Genomic DNA, 17,025 nt, shown 5'->3' on the forward strand with positions numbered 1-17,025 from the left:
AATGGCAGGGTTTAAAACAAAATGGACAAAAAGAAGAAACAACATTATTTTATTGCTATTCCTCAAACAACATTTTACAGACTGTTAATATGACAGACTACAAGTGAGCATGTTGTTCATTTATTCTTGTTGCTACTCAAGCACTTAACTTCTTTGTACAGTGAAGTGGTTTTTGAATGAATTGGTCTAAGTAATAGGTTGCGGTTTCATCTAGACTACATCTCGAATAAGAAGAAAAGACGGTGGGGCGGGGGGGTGTCGTCCTGGGCGGGGGTCTGTGACCGGGATCAGCCGCAGTCCTCCTTTACAGACTTCCTCTTAATACAAGCATCCATGAGCCGTCTGCATGCACTAAATAGTGTACTCGTCCAACCACAGAAGACGCCCCGCCTCTTCTCTTCAGGGTGCAAAATCTTTCTGTTAAGGGTGACTGAGGATGGAGAGTGAATCGAACATGGGTGAGTCATGTGAGGGGGGTCAGATGAATTCCGAGGCGGTGGGAGGGATTCGCAAGGGGTGAGGAGGAATGTCCGTGAGTGTGTCTGCTTTTACTGCACATTCTCCATCATCTTGAGGAATTCTGGTGAGCACAAGACAGCAAGTGAGTAGCAGAACAGAACAAACTTGTGTGCTGGAGTCGTCATTCTGCACGTACCGTCAAAGTCCAGCATGCCGTCCGCGTTTTTGTCTCCATCCTTCATCAGCTCATCGATCTCATCCTCTGTGATGGGCTCGCCGGTGCTGCGGATGATCAGGGAGAACTCCTCTCTGTCGATGTAGCCATCGGCGTTCCTGTGTGAAGGCACATCGTTTGTTTATAAATGCTACCTATGATGTCGATGTTTTTGGGCATCTTATGTGCTTTGCTTTAGTATCTAGTCCACTTGTTTTTTTCTCATTGTGCCGAATTGTAAAAACAGGTAATTGGCAGTAAAACATAATTTCAGTACATTTCAGTTTCTGGAAATGTAGTGGTACATTCTGCTGCCTTTCATGTTGAGGGTGAAGGACAGTTTGATTACTGGTATGTAATTAGGGTGTGCCCAAAAATCGATTCTCATTTAGTACGATTCAGAATTGATTTTATATGTCCCCAAATCCATTTTATTTAAATGATTTCATACTGTCTTCCCTTTGTTTGTGTGCGCCTTTATTGGGAGCGCTGTTTATGTTGTACCCAATTTGGCCACTTAGGGGCAGTGTGGTTCCACGCGGTCTGATACACTGTTAAGTTGTAGCCACATTAGAGAGTAGAAGGAAAAAGTCACGATCAAGTTATTCCAATAAAAGTTGTTTTTTTGCAGCGCGGAGCCGTTCTTTTGAGTGATAAAAGTGCCGTGAGTAGAGCGCTAATTAGCATTAGCGAGTCAGACTGGAGTAGATCATTACGATTCCTTGAACATATATAAATTGAAGCAAAAATCATTGTCAATCAAATCATTTTGAATCAAAAACCATTCCCAATCGAAAATCGATTCTGAATCGAATCGTCAGACATTCAAAGATTCCCACCCCTAGTATGTAATGTACCCCATTTGGGTAGATGCCACGGACTTCCGACTTCTGGGTTCGACACATCAGCGTAATTTCCGGCCACTGATGTTCGCGTTCCAACACTCGCCCCCCCAAACTGCACTCTCGTCCATCAACTCTCTGAAATGCTTCGGACAACTGAGACGGACACACTACGCACTCGCACTCGTCGACGGGAACGCGCAACCGAGGGGCACGAAGGCGGAAGCGCAAGAACACGTCGCAAACAGGAAACGGAAACAAAGCTGATGTGTGAAGACCAGGAAGTCCCGCCTCCTCCGAGGCATATACCCCATATCAGGAAAGTATAGGGGGAGGAGCTAGCATTAGCTTATTGTTGGTAGAAAGTAGCCATTTCTCATTTGGCATTCTAATCTAAAAGCAAAGTAAGTTAGTTGCCTAAACAAAATGTCAGTGGTAGTGTGTATAAAGTTTTAGTGAAAGTTTAGGGAAAAGTACTCAATAGGATGTCACCAATGGACGTGTCTCACACAGGGTCCTCCTGTTTTTGCCACCTGTGATCAAAACGCAACTCAACAGAAACAGCCTTGTCACAGTGCACTCGTACTTGTCGAAAATACGGAAGCACTCCGCCAACTCTTCCTCGCTCTTGCCGGCCTGGTCCTCCTTGAGCAGCCTCACCATCATGACCAAGAACTCCTCGAAGTCGATGGTACCGCTGCCTGTGACAAAGGGAGGTGCTCCATTATGGACTGGTGGGATCTAGTCTATATTGCTCTATTGAATATGTGTTGGAAATTGAAATTAATGAGTGTTTAAGGTCAGGTTGCTTTGAAACTTGCTGGGTGACAATTATTTTATACCGTCTTGCCCTTGTTTGTGCTCCTTTATTGGGGGCACTGTTCATGTTGTACGCGATTTGGCCACTTAGGGGCAGTGTGGTTCCGCTTGTTCTGATACACTGTTAAGTTGTAGCCACATAGAAGCAAAAAGTCATGATCAAGTTAATCCAATAAAAGTTGTTGTTTTTTTGCAGTGTAGGATGTTAAGATGCTTCTCTGTATACATTCCTGAAGCGTTTTGTATGAATAGTCGTTCTTTTGAGTGATAAAAGTGCAACGAGTAGCGCGCTAATTAGCATTAGCGAGTCAGACTGGAGAAGATCATGACAATTCTTTGCATTGAAGCAGAAATCATTGTCAATCAAATACTTTTTTAATCTAAAATCGTTCTTAATCCATAATCGATTTTGAATCGAGTCGCAGACCCAAAAAGAGGAATCGAATCGAATCGTGAGAAAGTCAAAGATTCCCATCCCTAATATCTTGGTGTAGCCTGCTGTCCACTAAAAGTGGTTTGTTATGTCAACAGTGGGATATTTTCAAATAGTTTTGAAGTTGGGATAATGACACAAGGTCGGTCTAGATTTTGGAGGCTTTCATTTTGGAACGCTTCTTTCTGATTCCTTGGTGGCATTTATTTTTAAATATTGACTCAAAATAAAATTTACTGTAAAGGGTTTAATGGTTTAATATTAAAGTACTGTATTGTATTCTTTATGTGATTTCTTGAAACCACAGGAGAAGCTCAATGAAGTCCACCAAAAATAGCAGGCCAGGTCTTTAAAGGATGAGAATGTTTTTTTTTTAAAGTCAAATTTGAATAATAACGTTCATTCAATAACAACATTCATTTTCATTGTTAACTCATTCACTTCCATTGATGGCTATAGAGGAAACATTTTTATTTTAACTATTTCTATTAGTTTAATATTTTTTTTCCCCACTTTTGCTAACAAGAGTATGAAAACCTAGAGAAAAAAATATTGTACATTTAGAACAGATATAAAATTTGTGATTAACTCATTCACTGCCATTGACGGCTATAGACGTTAAAAAAAATTCATTTTAACTATTTCTATTAGTTTAACATTTTTTTCCCACTTTTGCTAACAAGAGTATGAAAACCTAGGGGAAAAAAATATTGTAAATTTAGAACAGATATAAAATTTAATAGCCTGACGGGCCTCGTTTAAAAAAAATTAAATAAATAAGGACCGTTTAATCATAATTAATCGCAAGCAGATAATGATAATTTTATATCTGTTATAAATGTACAATAAAAAAATCTAGGTTCTCATACATTTTTTTAATGAAATTATTATTATTTTTTAACTATTAGAAATAGTTCACATGAATTTTTGACGTCTATAGTCGCCAATGGCAGTGAATGAGTTAAATGTTAGTATTTATAATTAATTTGCCAATCATTTACTAAAAATAATGTAACATGGTTAATTTGAGTAATATTTTCATTTTATTCAATGAAAATTTTTTTAATGAGATTCCAGTGCTCCTCTTGACTCACCGTCTTCATCCACCTCCTCAATGATCTCATCCAGCTCCTCTCGTGTTGGGTTTTGTCCCAACATCCTCATCACGGTGCCCAACTCCTTGGTGCTGATATCACCGCCACCGTCGGTGTCGAACATGTCGAACGCGGCCTTGAACTCTGGAGAGAGAAGGAGAGAGTGCCACTTGAAATAAATTTTCTTGTACTTACATGGGATGTAAAGCATTCCTGTAATTTCTGTTTTGTGATTTGCTATCTACTGGAAGGGGACTTATTCACTGGTAACAGTGATTTTTTCAAAAACAGGTGCATCTCAAAGAATTAGCACATGTCGAAAGTTAATTTTTTTCGATTGTACAACTCAAAAATTACACTTCACGTAACTTTTGGGGAAATAGTTTTAAAGGGGCAGTGTGTAGAATTTAGTGCCATCTAGTGGTGAACTAACAATGCAACAATTTTGAAGCACGCGCACTAGGGCGTCTAAGAGAGACCACCAATTACCAACAATTAGTATTAGGAGTGAGTCAGTGAACGAGCAGCCCGGTGAGCAGAAACTAGATGGAGCGGCGAGCAAGAGTGTCTAGCAAGAATTCGCTGTAATGGCTAACAAGAGCGGCTAGCCGGAGAAGCTAGTAAAAGTAAGCGAGAGCAAAGCAGAGGGAGGCAAGTGGGAGCCCGAATCACGAAACTCAGCGACGACCACCAACAGGCACCACCAGAGGCTAACTACGTTCGCCAAGTTCTTCTCCTTCGTGTATCCGTAGCAGAAAGATGGCAGTGAAACATGTCAACTGTAAGGTGTAACTTATTGTGTGAACTTTTTTTTATGTGCATATTACTGACATTTATAGTAGTTTTTTAAAGTACACCACTAGATGGCGCTAAATTCTACACACTGCCCCTTTAGAAGACTTGTCATCTTCTAATTTCTTGAGATGGCGAATGTTGGGGTGTTGTTAGCCCTAAGAATGGACTCATGAAATATTTCCTTCTGTGTGCGACGAGTCTACATAAAATATGAATTTCACTTTTTGAATTGGACTCTTAAAAAACTTTCCGTGCTATTCAATTTTTATATGTACCTGCAATGTCTAAAATCAGCGCAAATAAGTCTTTGATTTTGAAATATCCCATCAGATTGCAATCACATCTTTGAGTACTTTCTAATGGTAGTGTAACAGATTTATTCTTTTCAATGTTGGATTCTATAATTGGAATTTATTCATGATAGTCATTATGTGCAGCAGTGCAGATTATGCAGGACTTTATTATATTGCATCCAAACTTCAGACTTTGTTAGGGGGATATAAGACATTAATCCACAAAAGTCTGAAAATAGCACTGGTGAAAATATACCTTATTTAGTTGAATATGTAAATATGTTGTGTTTTATATTGAATACAACAGAGTGATTTCCTTACAATAAATAAACAATCTTTGCGTTGTCATTTCTTTAGTGTGGATCTGTCTCACTTCCAGTTCCTGCCGTTCTGCCTGTACTTTCTGTTATTTGTATGGCAGCAGAGCCTGATAGGCATGTGACAATCAAAATCTGGCCTTGCGGGCACAAATTTCTACCCACTAACAAGTAGTGGCATAATCTTGTGAGGTGACCATCTTACCAGCCAGCATTTCATCGCTCAGGTAGGAGCGGGCCTCTTGCTGCGCGTCAGTCTGCAAGCAAACATCATCATCAGTGGGCACAACACTTTTTCTTTTTCCATTGAATACACATTCAATGTCAATATTTCCATATATGCTACTATTTGCGATTTTTTTTGTTTTTTAAATGGCATTATTGACATTGAAGTGTGTTACAAGGAGCGGTGGCAGCGTCTTAAAAAGGCTTGCTGTTGAGCTGACTGTAAATTAACCCGGCTATTTCAGGCTCAACACATTAGACTTGGCTGTATATGGCCTGCAGACATCCAATCCTTGGGAATTTGTCACTTAAGCGGAATCTGCACCTGAGCAGCTGCAGCCCATTCCAGCCGCCCACCCCCAACTTCCACGCTCAGTTTGAAAATCCTTGTCATGATTCAACCTGCATCGACAAGTTTGCTCGAATATGACAAGCTGTGTGTGTAATTAGTTAGTAAAATAATAAAAAACAAAAGGTGTAATCCAATTAATGTTAACATTAAAAAGAGGTAAGGATGGGTTTTATAGGTCAAGGAGATATAGCTTGAGTCAAATTTGGCAGAACTATAGAAAGTGAATTATACTATTATATCATAATGTTAAAAATAATAATTAGTTTTCATAAAAAATAATAAAAAAAAGGGTTATTAAAGTAAACCAAAAGTCTTGTGATAAAATCATTTGACTTTTCAGTTAGGGAGTATTCTCTATCGACTGTATTTCACACATGCCTATTACTTTAAATTAAGCCAATAGTTATGCCCTGCTGGCTGCCTGACAGGTCCGTTATAGCACTGTGTCTCTTACCATGATTGTGGATTAGCTTTTCCCCCCCTAGAAATCCAAGGAAAAAAAAGCCCCAAAGGAGTGGTCAATCCGTGTGCACCCCAACAGAGAGACTAGACGTCAAGTGAGGCTTCAGACACACTTTAAACAGGACGGCCACAGGTCCCGCCCCCCCGGCTCTTACAGGTCTCCAGATATAGTCTCCTGAACTTTTAGGGTTCTTGGGGAACCGAGGCAAGCCAATCACAATTTGGAGGGGAATGTGTCTTGAGGTGGAAGTGGTTGAAAAACAGGAAACAGAAAATGCAATGGGAATGAGATGAAGCGATGATGGGAAGTAAAAACATGAGACAAACAACTGTTGACAATGTTCCAGGACTTTGCTTCCTCCTGGGACTCTTGCTCACAAACACGTAGCATTTATTGCTATACCTTGAGACTCCGCAAAGGGACCGGCAACTCAAGTAATTGGCTGGGAGGGACCTGAGGTGAAGGCTCTGCTTAAGATACTGCAATGACATGTCAGAAATCACACCACATATTAGCTGTTGATGGCTAGTGGCTATGAGGGACCCCCCGAGAGAAGGCTAATATTGGTCCATATCAGCGACACAACTGAAAATCCATTGGACATCGCAATGACATCAGGATTGTGGAATCTCCCTAATGGGGCCCCCCTACTAGCAGGCTTTGTTTATGTTAATTGTTTGTATATTTACCAAGTCAAGTTTTAGGGGATCTTTCTGGCCTGGGGCCCCCAGGAGTTCTAGAAACCACTCTGGACAGGATATTGATACTAGTAATAAACACAATTTCACCAAATTTTTATTTCATCAAACATGGATGCAAAAAGCATCATAATCTTACCATAACAATGTTTTTCAAAAACTGGTTTGCGTTGAGGCCTTGTAAACAGTGTGACGTGGACGAGGATTAGATCTGGATTTTTGTGATGATTATGTTTCAATCGGGGCGTGAAACTCAAGACCAGGAGAAGAACACATTGAGGTTGGCAGTCACACCCTGCGCCTGCCAAACCCCTCCACAAAACGCACCCCCGCCCTCTGCCTACTCATCTTCAGCTGCGCCCTGAATAGCAAGAAGGGACGGGGGTAGAAAGGCTCGCACACCAAGCCTGGTGGTCCTTATATGGTGGGCAGGACCTGTGGGGTGGGTACAGGAGTTGAGTAAATGGGACTAAATACTCCCAAGGAAGACTTTCGGCTTCAGGGAGAATCACCTAATTTGCCGCAACTACGTGCAAAAAGTCCACTATTAGATTTGTTATTTTAGCGATGCTATATAAAGATCATTGTAAAGTGAACAGCAAGGGGCACCTCAATATATTACAGTCTTGTGGAAAACCTGATATATTTTAAGAGTTCATTTTAAAAAACTTGGTGTAAATATTTAACTCATTCACTGCCATTGACGGCTATAGACGTCAAAAATTCATATAAACAATTTCTAGTAATTTAAAAGTGTATGAAAAACTAGAATTTGTTATTTTATTTTACATTTACAATCGTGAGTTAATTGAAGTCATGCGATTAATTACAATTAAAAAATGTAATCGCATCATCGTTAAAAAAAAAGATTATTAAAAATTAGGGGCGTCAGGCGATTAAAATTTCTAATTAATTGCATGGCTTCGCTAGTTAACTCACGATTAATCACAAAATTTATATCTGTTCTAAATGTACAATAAAAAAAATTGTAGGTAGGTTTTCATACTCTTGTTAACAAAAGTGGAAAAAAACGTTCAACTAATAGAAATAGTTCAAATGAATTTTTGACGTCTATAGCCGTCGATGGCAGTCAATGAGGTAACGATGACAGTTCACCAGCGCTATTCACTTGAGGTAGCGACTGGGTGAATTTCTGCAAATAATCTATGGTAGTAAGAGTTTAAGCAATAAATACACAGTAAAACAATTAATGCTTCCAAAACACTTTAATAGAGTTTCAAACACTTAAAAACATCCTTGAACACTAAACATACCTTAAATTAAAAAAAAATACCGTAAAAGCAAAGTGAATGAACATTTGACAAAAAAATTTACATCGATGATGGCAGCACAACTGGCAGTCGTAGACATGTTTAGTAATGTTGCGCTGTGTTTTTGTTATGGATTCCACTGGTTTTGATGCGGTGTTTAGTCCTGGTTTGGCGAAACTGCTCAGTGCTACGAACCTCCTTGCCACGGTCATCTAACACGGCTGCTGTTAGATTGTGTGGTATTAGCGAGTCGCTCTGTTAGCTAGCAGGCTACTTCCTGATTCATGGGGTGTGATGATGGGCTATGCCATGGGTGTCCACGCTCGTTCCTGAAGGGCTGGTGTCTGCAGGTTTTGGGATGTTTCCCATCTCCAACGCACCTGTTCCAATCAACAGGATCGTTATCAGGCTTATGAAGAGCTTGCGGATGAGCTTCAGTTGTGTTGGAGAAGAGAATCATTATGAGGATTCGTCCACATGAAAACGATCACTTTTGAAACCGGGTTCGAGAGTGGAAAGATTTCAAAACCATACCGTATGCAGGATACTCCTCCAGTGATGACGTAATGGTCGCAGCTCGATGACGACGCATTGTCGCAGATTGATGACGTATGCGGCAATTCTCGCGGGACTGCGCTCGAAACGTCAGTCTGTCAACAACAATGGCGGATAGCCATGTCGTAGACATTTTGCGCAGCCTCCTAAGCTTATTTATGCTTTTGCAGCAAAATATTTTGTTTCTTTATTCCCACGCTCAACAAGCGGTGTTGTACTTGAATCATCCGCCATTGTCACTTCTCCTGTGTTCGTCTTTTTCATGTTGTTTTAATACATGCAATGCCGTGTTTGTTCTGTAGATTGCAAAAAAGTTAGAAAAAAAAGTGTTTGTCTTCTTCGCTGATTCTTCTTCTACGCTTTCCATTAACTCCCTGTGCTACAGCGCCACTGCAGACTTGGCATATACATTACAGCCGTTAAACACCCTCAGCGTCTTCTTTTAGACACACGCAAGTCTTGAAATGCTTCTGCGTGTACGAGATTTGTTTGAGGAACGAAGTTGGCTTTGCTTCCGTCTGGATGGGGCCTAAGACCTCTGATAATGTCTTCATAACTTCATTTATTGAAAGGAGTGACACTGGACTAGCATGCCATAATAGAATATCACAGCAATTTCTATAGATCAATTGCAAATACAACAAACATAATAAACCAATTACTTCTCCTTATCTTTGTGGCCATTAAAAGTTGTGAAATGTGAGACATTATCACATTACTCTGATATCCATCCATCCATTTTATTGACCACTTAGTCCTCACAAGGGTTGCTGGAGCCTATCCCAGCTGGTCTCGGGTTAAAAATAAAAATAAAAATAAAAATAAAAATAAAAATAAAAATAAAAATAAAAATAAAAATAAAAATAAAAATAAAAATAAAAATAAAAATAAAAATAAAAATAAAAATAAAAATAAATATTCATCTTAAAATCGCCATTTTTCTAATGACATTTAGTTATACATGATAATTTTCACGTTTTAACATGATAATTTTTACATTTTCCATGATAAGCTTCACGCTTTTACAGGATAAATGACGCTACCTCCAGCGGGTTCCGACTGATTCTTCCTCCTGTACAGTCCCATGCAATTTAAATTCTGTCTGAGAGTACGCATACTTACTACAACGCCATCAGCTGTGCCATTGTAAAATCTCGCCATGCCTTAAACCAAGCATGAAATAGAACTTAATCAAATCATTTAAATGAACCGCGTCATCCATTTTGCAGATGCGCCGTTCCTCTGTTTTCTACCGCTTCAAAGCGATTTTTCACATTTTTACATAAGTTTCATGATTTTACGTGATCATTTTCATGTTTTTACATAATAAGTTTCACATTTTGACATGATAATTTTCACGTTTTTGCATGATAATTTTCACGTTTTAACATGATAATATTTATCATGAAAAGTATGTTATTTACATTAATTCTTTAACGACTTCTGTTCAATACGATACAAACAAGCGTGCGGGTGTATCACAAAGGAGCAATCATTTCGCAACCAATGAATAAAAGGTTGGTTTATTTCAGAAGAAAGCACAAGATAGTGTTATGGAGGAGGAGTTTGGTGGTTTGAAGGGAATACATCGTGTAGCATGTCAGGAGGAACGGCAGCTGCCAAGGAAGGGACAGCTGAAGACCGGCTGCGGGGAAGTGTCTTCGTCTTAAAAGGGTCGATCGGATATTTTTAGACATTCTCGCCAGGCCTTGGGGCTTCATATGAGAGCAGCTGGTTGAAGGTATTTAACCCCTAAACAAAATGGTGCCAATTAAAAACAAAAGTGATCTGATTCCTAGGAGCAAAAGGAAGGTCACCAGGGAATGTGGTCCTTACTGAACATTCTCCATCATCTTCAAAAACTCTGGAGAAGGAAAACAAACATAGTTAGTCTATAATGCTGTGATGTACACCAAAATGAAGAGCATGCAAACAAACAAACGGTACAGGTTTACCAAATGGACGTGAGCACAAGCAAAGAACGGGGGTCCTCGTTTTACAATGGAGTTCCATCTTTATGTGACCCGAATTTCTATGGAAGTCTCAACATGCCTGAGTCTGTCACTAGCCAATGCTAACACAGGAGCAAATTCATAATTTCAGCAAATATCTGTACAAAAAGCACTTCTAGGCCATATACAGTGATGCATTGAGATATGAGTGCCTTGAAATACCAATTTTTCAAGATATGAACCGTCACTTGGCTAATTTTTTAGCAAAAATTTTAGATTCAAGTGTGCTTCAGCCTACCGCCACTAGATGGCGGCAGCAAATTTCACAACATCTGGCCACCATAACTTCACATTGTGGCACCAAAGCAAGACAAACTAGAACCTTTAATAGGTGACTGGGTGACCGGGACTGGTCGCAAGATAATCACAGGCACATATAGACAAACTAGCATTCACACTCACATCTATTGACAGTTTAGTTATAAAATAATAGATTAAAAAACATGGACATTTTTTAAATTTTATTTTGAACACCTAATGAGGAAAAATTGATAGATCTATGCTCCTAATATTGCCAATAAATACAGTACATACCTTTACGTGTCTATTTCCATTGTATAATTAACTTACCGTCAAAATCAATCTTTCCGTCTTTGTTGTTGTCAGATTCGCCAAACATCTCATCGATGTCTTCCTCTGTGACAGGCTCTCCGGTCATATGCAGAATGTCTCCAAACTCCTCTCGGTCGAGGAATCCGTCTCCGTTCCTGATTATAGAAAATGACCTATGAGATCACACTCAAATGACCACACAAACATCGCCTGTCAATAATCCATAGTCACAAATTGGGCGGATGTGACTTACCATAAAACTCCACCCTGGTCTTACTTTTTCTCTGCTGAGCTGATCACTATTAGAAGCATTGACCTACATTTACAATCTGCATTCTAATACCGTTGTGTTCATAAATTTCCATCAACTTATGAGCACAACGTTATTGTTCCATGACATTGTCAATTCCCTTCATTTTGTAGTGTTTGTTTTGTAGGGGTGTGCCCAAAAAATTGATTCTCATACGATTCAGAATCGATTTTAAATGTCCCAAAATCTTATTTTATTTAAATTATTTTATACTGTTTTCCCTTTGTTTGTGTGTGCCTTTATTGAGAGCGCTGTTCATGTTGTACCTGATTTGTCCATTTAGGGGCAGTGTGGTTCCACGCGGTCTGATACACTGTTAAGTTGTAGCCACATTAGAGAGTAGAAGGGAAAAGTCACGATCAAGTTATTGCAATAAAAGTTGTTGTTTTTGTTTTTTTGCAGTGTGGAGCCGTTCTTTTGAGTGATAAAAGTGCCGCGAGTAGAGCCCTAATTAGCATTAGCGAGTCAGACTGGAGTAGATCAGTACGATTACTTGAACATCTATAAATTGAATCAAAAATCATTGTCAATCAAATCATTTTGAATCAAAAAACATTCTTAATCGAAAATCGATTCTGAATCAAATCGCACACCCCAAAATCGGAATCAAATCGAATCGTGAAACATTCAAAGATTCCCACCCCTATTGTTTTGGATGCACTGCTTTTAGTATTTGTATGTTAGATTATTTGTATTATTCGAGCCTCTATATGCTGCCATGTCAATCGAAACTGCCCAAGTTTTCATAATCAGTGCTGGCTGATTTAACTAAAAGTCTAGTAGACGAGAGCGACCATCAACGTCTAAAACTAATAACATTTACAAGCTCATGTAACCTAAATGAAATAAAAAGGTGTAGAAACTTGAATCATCAACACTCTCTTTCACTCACATGCATGACGTGCAAGAGTTAACTGCTGTGCTCATTTCATCTCTGTTGCTAACCAAAACAGCAGTCAAGACAAATCGTAGATGAATACAATTGTGAGGAATACACTGTGTGTCATACTTGTCGAAAATACGGAAGCATTCAGACAGCTCCTCTTCACTCTTCCCGGCCTGGTCCTCCTTTAACTGTTGCACCATCATGACCAAGAACTCCTCAAAGTCAATGGTTCCGCTGCCTGGGGAGGAGAAACAAGAAAGCATGAGGGCAAAGGTCACAGGCTGGGCTGCACATGTTTCAATTCCTCACCATCCTCATCTACTTCCTCAATGATGGCGTCCAGCTCCTCCCTCGAGGGGTTTTGTCCCAGCATCCTCATCACGGTGCCCAACTCTTTGGTGCTGATGTCACCGCCGCCATCCGTGTCAAACATGTCGAAGGCGGCCTTGAACTCTGGACACAAAACAGGACGGCGTCAAAAAGGTACTAACCAGTAGTCATATATATATTTTTTTAATTATGTAAGTACACAGTGCACCAGCAAAGACTAACCTGCAATCATCTCCTCAGTGAGGAATGAGCGAGCATCGCTTTGAGCGTCAGTGGGCTGTTGAGGGACAAGCAAAGGAGTAAGAACAAAGAGGGGAAATGTCACAACATATTCACTGTGAACAATCATGATAACAAAGAGTGAATAGTCTAATGATTGCGCTATACTAACAGCATCGGTTAAATAAATATACATATTATTATTATTATATTATTATATAAATATTACATGCACAAATGTATTGTACTAAACATTTAAATACAATGGAACTGCACTTTGAGGTTTTTTTTCACCTACCACCAGAGGGCGCTTTTGTACCACTAGAAAGCTGATTTTAAAAAAGAAGAAAGAAGAAAGTTCGTTTTTTTCCCTCTCAAAATAATTAAAAGTAGGCAGCATAGCACATGTCCCTCTTAATTCTGAGGTTTGTGGCTTGAATCTTGCTCTTTCAGAATTACACAAACTTGAAGATGGCTATTTTTGCCATTTGTCCAAGGAAGCAAATGGTCCAAGCCTTTGTTTTCTGGTCACGTGACACGTTACAGCGTGCGATACCAGCCCCTTCTCATAACAGTTGTGGTGGAAACACCATTGTCTTCATATTGTTTTGACGTATTAATTCCTCAAATAGATCTATAACAGCATAAGACAGTAATGCAAACAATGCGTGCTAACAATAGCAGCCTTGCATGTCCAGCTCAGAGGGTGCCATAAGATCAAAGCACTTGAGGGTTGATTTTTGGTGTAAAACAATATTTGGTGTCATGTTTGTACAGTCGTATTCACGTTGTGTTATCAGAATTATGAGTATTTACAATATATACTTTTATGTGTACTGAGAATATTTGTCCAGAGAAAGTCATGAGGTTTACATATGGGCTCATTCAAGCTAATGTTATCATTACTATTTTTGTAGAAAGTAAGTACATTGGCAGTATATCCTCCACATATTATTTTAAACTCTACTTGATGAAATTATTTTCAGAAAATATATGCTTATTATTATGCTTTTGCTGACCACAGATATAATAAATTAAAAAAAATACTTTATTTTAAGTTCACGTCTATCTGGCATTATGGTATACGTACGGTAAGTATGCTAGGTTTGTACTGGCAAAAACAAAAAACATAGAGATGAGCATATCCTAAATTTCAGCCTTATATTTGCTATTAACTCTTGCTAAACATGTTCATACTGAGTCAATAGAATCTTTTAACTGGAATAAAATTAATGTTTAATTTGCAGGTCTGTCTACAGCAAATCGCTTCTGCTGTTTTGGTTAGCAACGGAGCTCAACAGCTTACTCCATGCAATGTCCATGTTTTTTCCATCTGATTGGAATAAAGGAGAGAGAAATTGTTTATTTTATTTTTTATTATTTTTATTTGAAGTGGAGTACGAGTCACTCACAATAATTGTGACATCTGTTAAGATTGCCATTAATTAGGAAATTATGTACTATAAAATTGTATCTATTGAGCGCGCCAGTATATAAATAAAATAATAAAATCAAGAATCTCACACATAAGCCGCACTGGTTACACATAATGTGCTGTCCACTCTGGTATGCACACACAAGTAGAGTAGAATGTCAGCAAACTGACAAATTAAAATCCAATCTAAATTCCAGCAATTGATAATTGTTTCCACAGAGCAGTTAGAATATATCCCTGCGAGTATTGTTGGGTTACACATTTATGGCTTTTCATATTGTACGTTAGCATTAAGCTAGTGTAGGCTAATGATAATGTGTAGTGATGTGTACTTGAAAATACTTTGAATGAACGTGATTAATAAAAAGCTTGAAATAAGAACATCACTTCTTATTTACGCAATTGTTAACTATTTGCCCAACGAAACTGCACGTTCAAGGAGTGCAGAACAAATAGAAATATGCGTGAGAAAATGTTGCCGTACTCATCCAAAGGATAAAGTGGAACCAGCATAAAAATATGTCCTGTTTTCGTCATGATTAGGGTTGAACGTGAGCAGAAATCTGTAGACCAATACAAATGCTTCAATGTGTGCAGATTTGATTTAAAAACATGAACATGGAGAACTTTTTAACATGTTAAAGAGAAGCTAAGAAGTGACGAAAATATGACACTGCTGGGATTTGGAAAATCTGAAAATAAAGTCTTACTTTGTTTAAGCCGCAGGTGCTAGAACTGGGAAACAAAGTACTTTACTTTTAGTTGATGTTTTGGATCCTGATCAGACAAATAAACTCATACTGACGATTTACGGTCATATTGCCAATTTGTCATGTACATTTTAGCACTGTTATATTGACATTTTTGGAACACTTTATGGTAAATGAGTTTGAACTAAAATGCATCCACTTCCCAATATTTCCCTACTCAGAAACACCACTGAAAAGTTGATAGACAAAAAAATTAATAAATAAATAAATTAAGTTGGATAAAGTTGATAAATAAAGTTGATAAATAAAGTTGATAAATAATGTTGATAAATAAAAAAATGAATAAAGTTGACAAAGTTGATAAATAAAGTTGATAAATAAAGTTGATACATAAAGTTGATAAATAAAGTTGATAAATAAATACACACAGTTGATAAATAAAGTTGATAAATAAAGTTGATGAATAAATAAATAAATAAAGTTGATGAATAAATAAATAAATAAAGTTCATAAAAAAGTTGATAAATAAATAAAGGTGATAAATAAATAAAGGTGATAAATAAATAAATAAATACAATGTTCATGAGGAACTAGTGGTCTACGTTTGCTTCTCTTCTGGCACTTGCCAGATCCTCATCAATATCTTAGCATATGGCCACGCACACAAATCCTTGAGGCTCAGCTATTTTTAAGACGAGACTTGAGGGAGGATTTGAGAGGGATTTTCGTCAAGGTGAACGTCCTAAATTAGGACACTCGGAAAAGGGGGTATGTCTGTCTCAATTTACTCAGCTGTGTGCGTGGTGCTATCTTTAGTGCGGCCGGCTTGAATTTAAATATCCATCATATCGGGTTTAGCTGTGATATAGCTTGATGCAAAGGCAGTTGAAAACCTCACAGATGACAGCAAAAGTTTAGAAATGGATCTTTGCTTTTTGGAAGCAGATGCCATGTAGCGGTATTTTCATCTCCCTACAAAAGATTTCCCAAAAGAAAACACATAAATAAATCCAGAAATTCTCCTCGTTTGTGGGTCCACTGGCTCAGAGGGTTATCTCCATCTTCTCACATTTTTCCTGTATCGTCTCCAGGTGAAAGCCAAAATCCTCAACGGCAACAACAAAGAAGGCCCAAACTCTCAGGTTCTTACCATGGCGACCAGCTGTTGTGCAAACAAGCACCCCCAAAAAACTGTTGACTGGCGGAGAAAGGATGTCTCCCTGCTACACGGGTGGGATAGAAGACTCACTGTGTTCCCCTCGCTTGCATAAGTACCCCCACATCCCATGAAACTTTCCCTGAAAATGACCAGGATTGGGCCAGAGGCAGCCAATCAAATTCGTGGGTACAATCTCTTGACGGACATGCCCATGTGTCCAATCCAATCCCCCATATTTAGACAACGGATCATCTCTGTGACATTGATTAAAAAAAAAGGAAAGATGGTGCAAGCATCAGTCAACTGGAGGTTATTTTGGCAGAGGATCAACTGGGCACTTCACTACAGATGGAACCCTGACATCAGACTTGGATTAACGCCTCCCACCCCTCACGCTCAGATTCTCTAACTCCTCCTCTCCTTCGACCCGGCGGTCCATCTCTCCGATCGTTCTCCCCGCTCTTCAGGCTTGACCTTGCACTTCGTGACATCTGTAACTCAAGATGGAGCGCAAGTGGATCGCTGCTCTTCAAACAGCTGTAGAACATCTCCGGCTATGTCGCCGTTTGGCTTCCCCTTCTT

At 38.9% G+C, this 17,025-nt stretch overlaps 2 protein-coding genes across 2 annotated transcripts; both read right to left on the reverse strand.

Annotated features, from left to right (window-relative positions):
* Positions 1 to 33: 33 nt before the first annotated feature.
* tnnc2.2 (troponin C2, fast skeletal type, tandem duplicate 2) lies at positions 34 to 6,388 on the reverse strand. Its single transcript, XM_077576705.1, has 6 exons — positions 6,298 to 6,388; positions 5,472 to 5,523; positions 3,862 to 4,005; positions 2,102 to 2,216; positions 656 to 792; positions 34 to 580 (listed from the first exon to the last, which is right to left on the reverse strand). Exons 1-6 carry the CDS (start codon positions 6,298 to 6,300, stop codon positions 549 to 551), a joined length of 483 nt encoding a protein of 160 aa, XP_077432831.1. The 5' UTR covers positions 6,301 to 6,388; the 3' UTR covers positions 34 to 548.
* Positions 6,389 to 10,337: 3,949 nt separating this feature from the next.
* LOC144058301 (troponin C, skeletal muscle) lies at positions 10,338 to 16,566 on the reverse strand. Its single transcript, XM_077576694.1, has 7 exons — positions 16,435 to 16,566; positions 13,143 to 13,197; positions 12,900 to 13,043; positions 12,714 to 12,828; positions 11,413 to 11,549; positions 10,667 to 10,694; positions 10,338 to 10,582 (listed from the first exon to the last, which is right to left on the reverse strand). Exons 1-7 carry the CDS (start codon positions 16,435 to 16,437, stop codon positions 10,576 to 10,578), a joined length of 489 nt encoding a protein of 162 aa, XP_077432820.1. The 5' UTR covers positions 16,438 to 16,566; the 3' UTR covers positions 10,338 to 10,575.
* Between the last annotated feature and the right edge of the window lie 459 nt (positions 16,567 to 17,025).

This window comes from Vanacampus margaritifer, chromosome 1, assembly GCF_051991255.1.
Source record: "Vanacampus margaritifer isolate UIUO_Vmar chromosome 1, RoL_Vmar_1.0, whole genome shotgun sequence".
NCBI lineage: Eukaryota > Metazoa > Chordata > Actinopteri > Syngnathiformes > Syngnathidae > Vanacampus > Vanacampus margaritifer.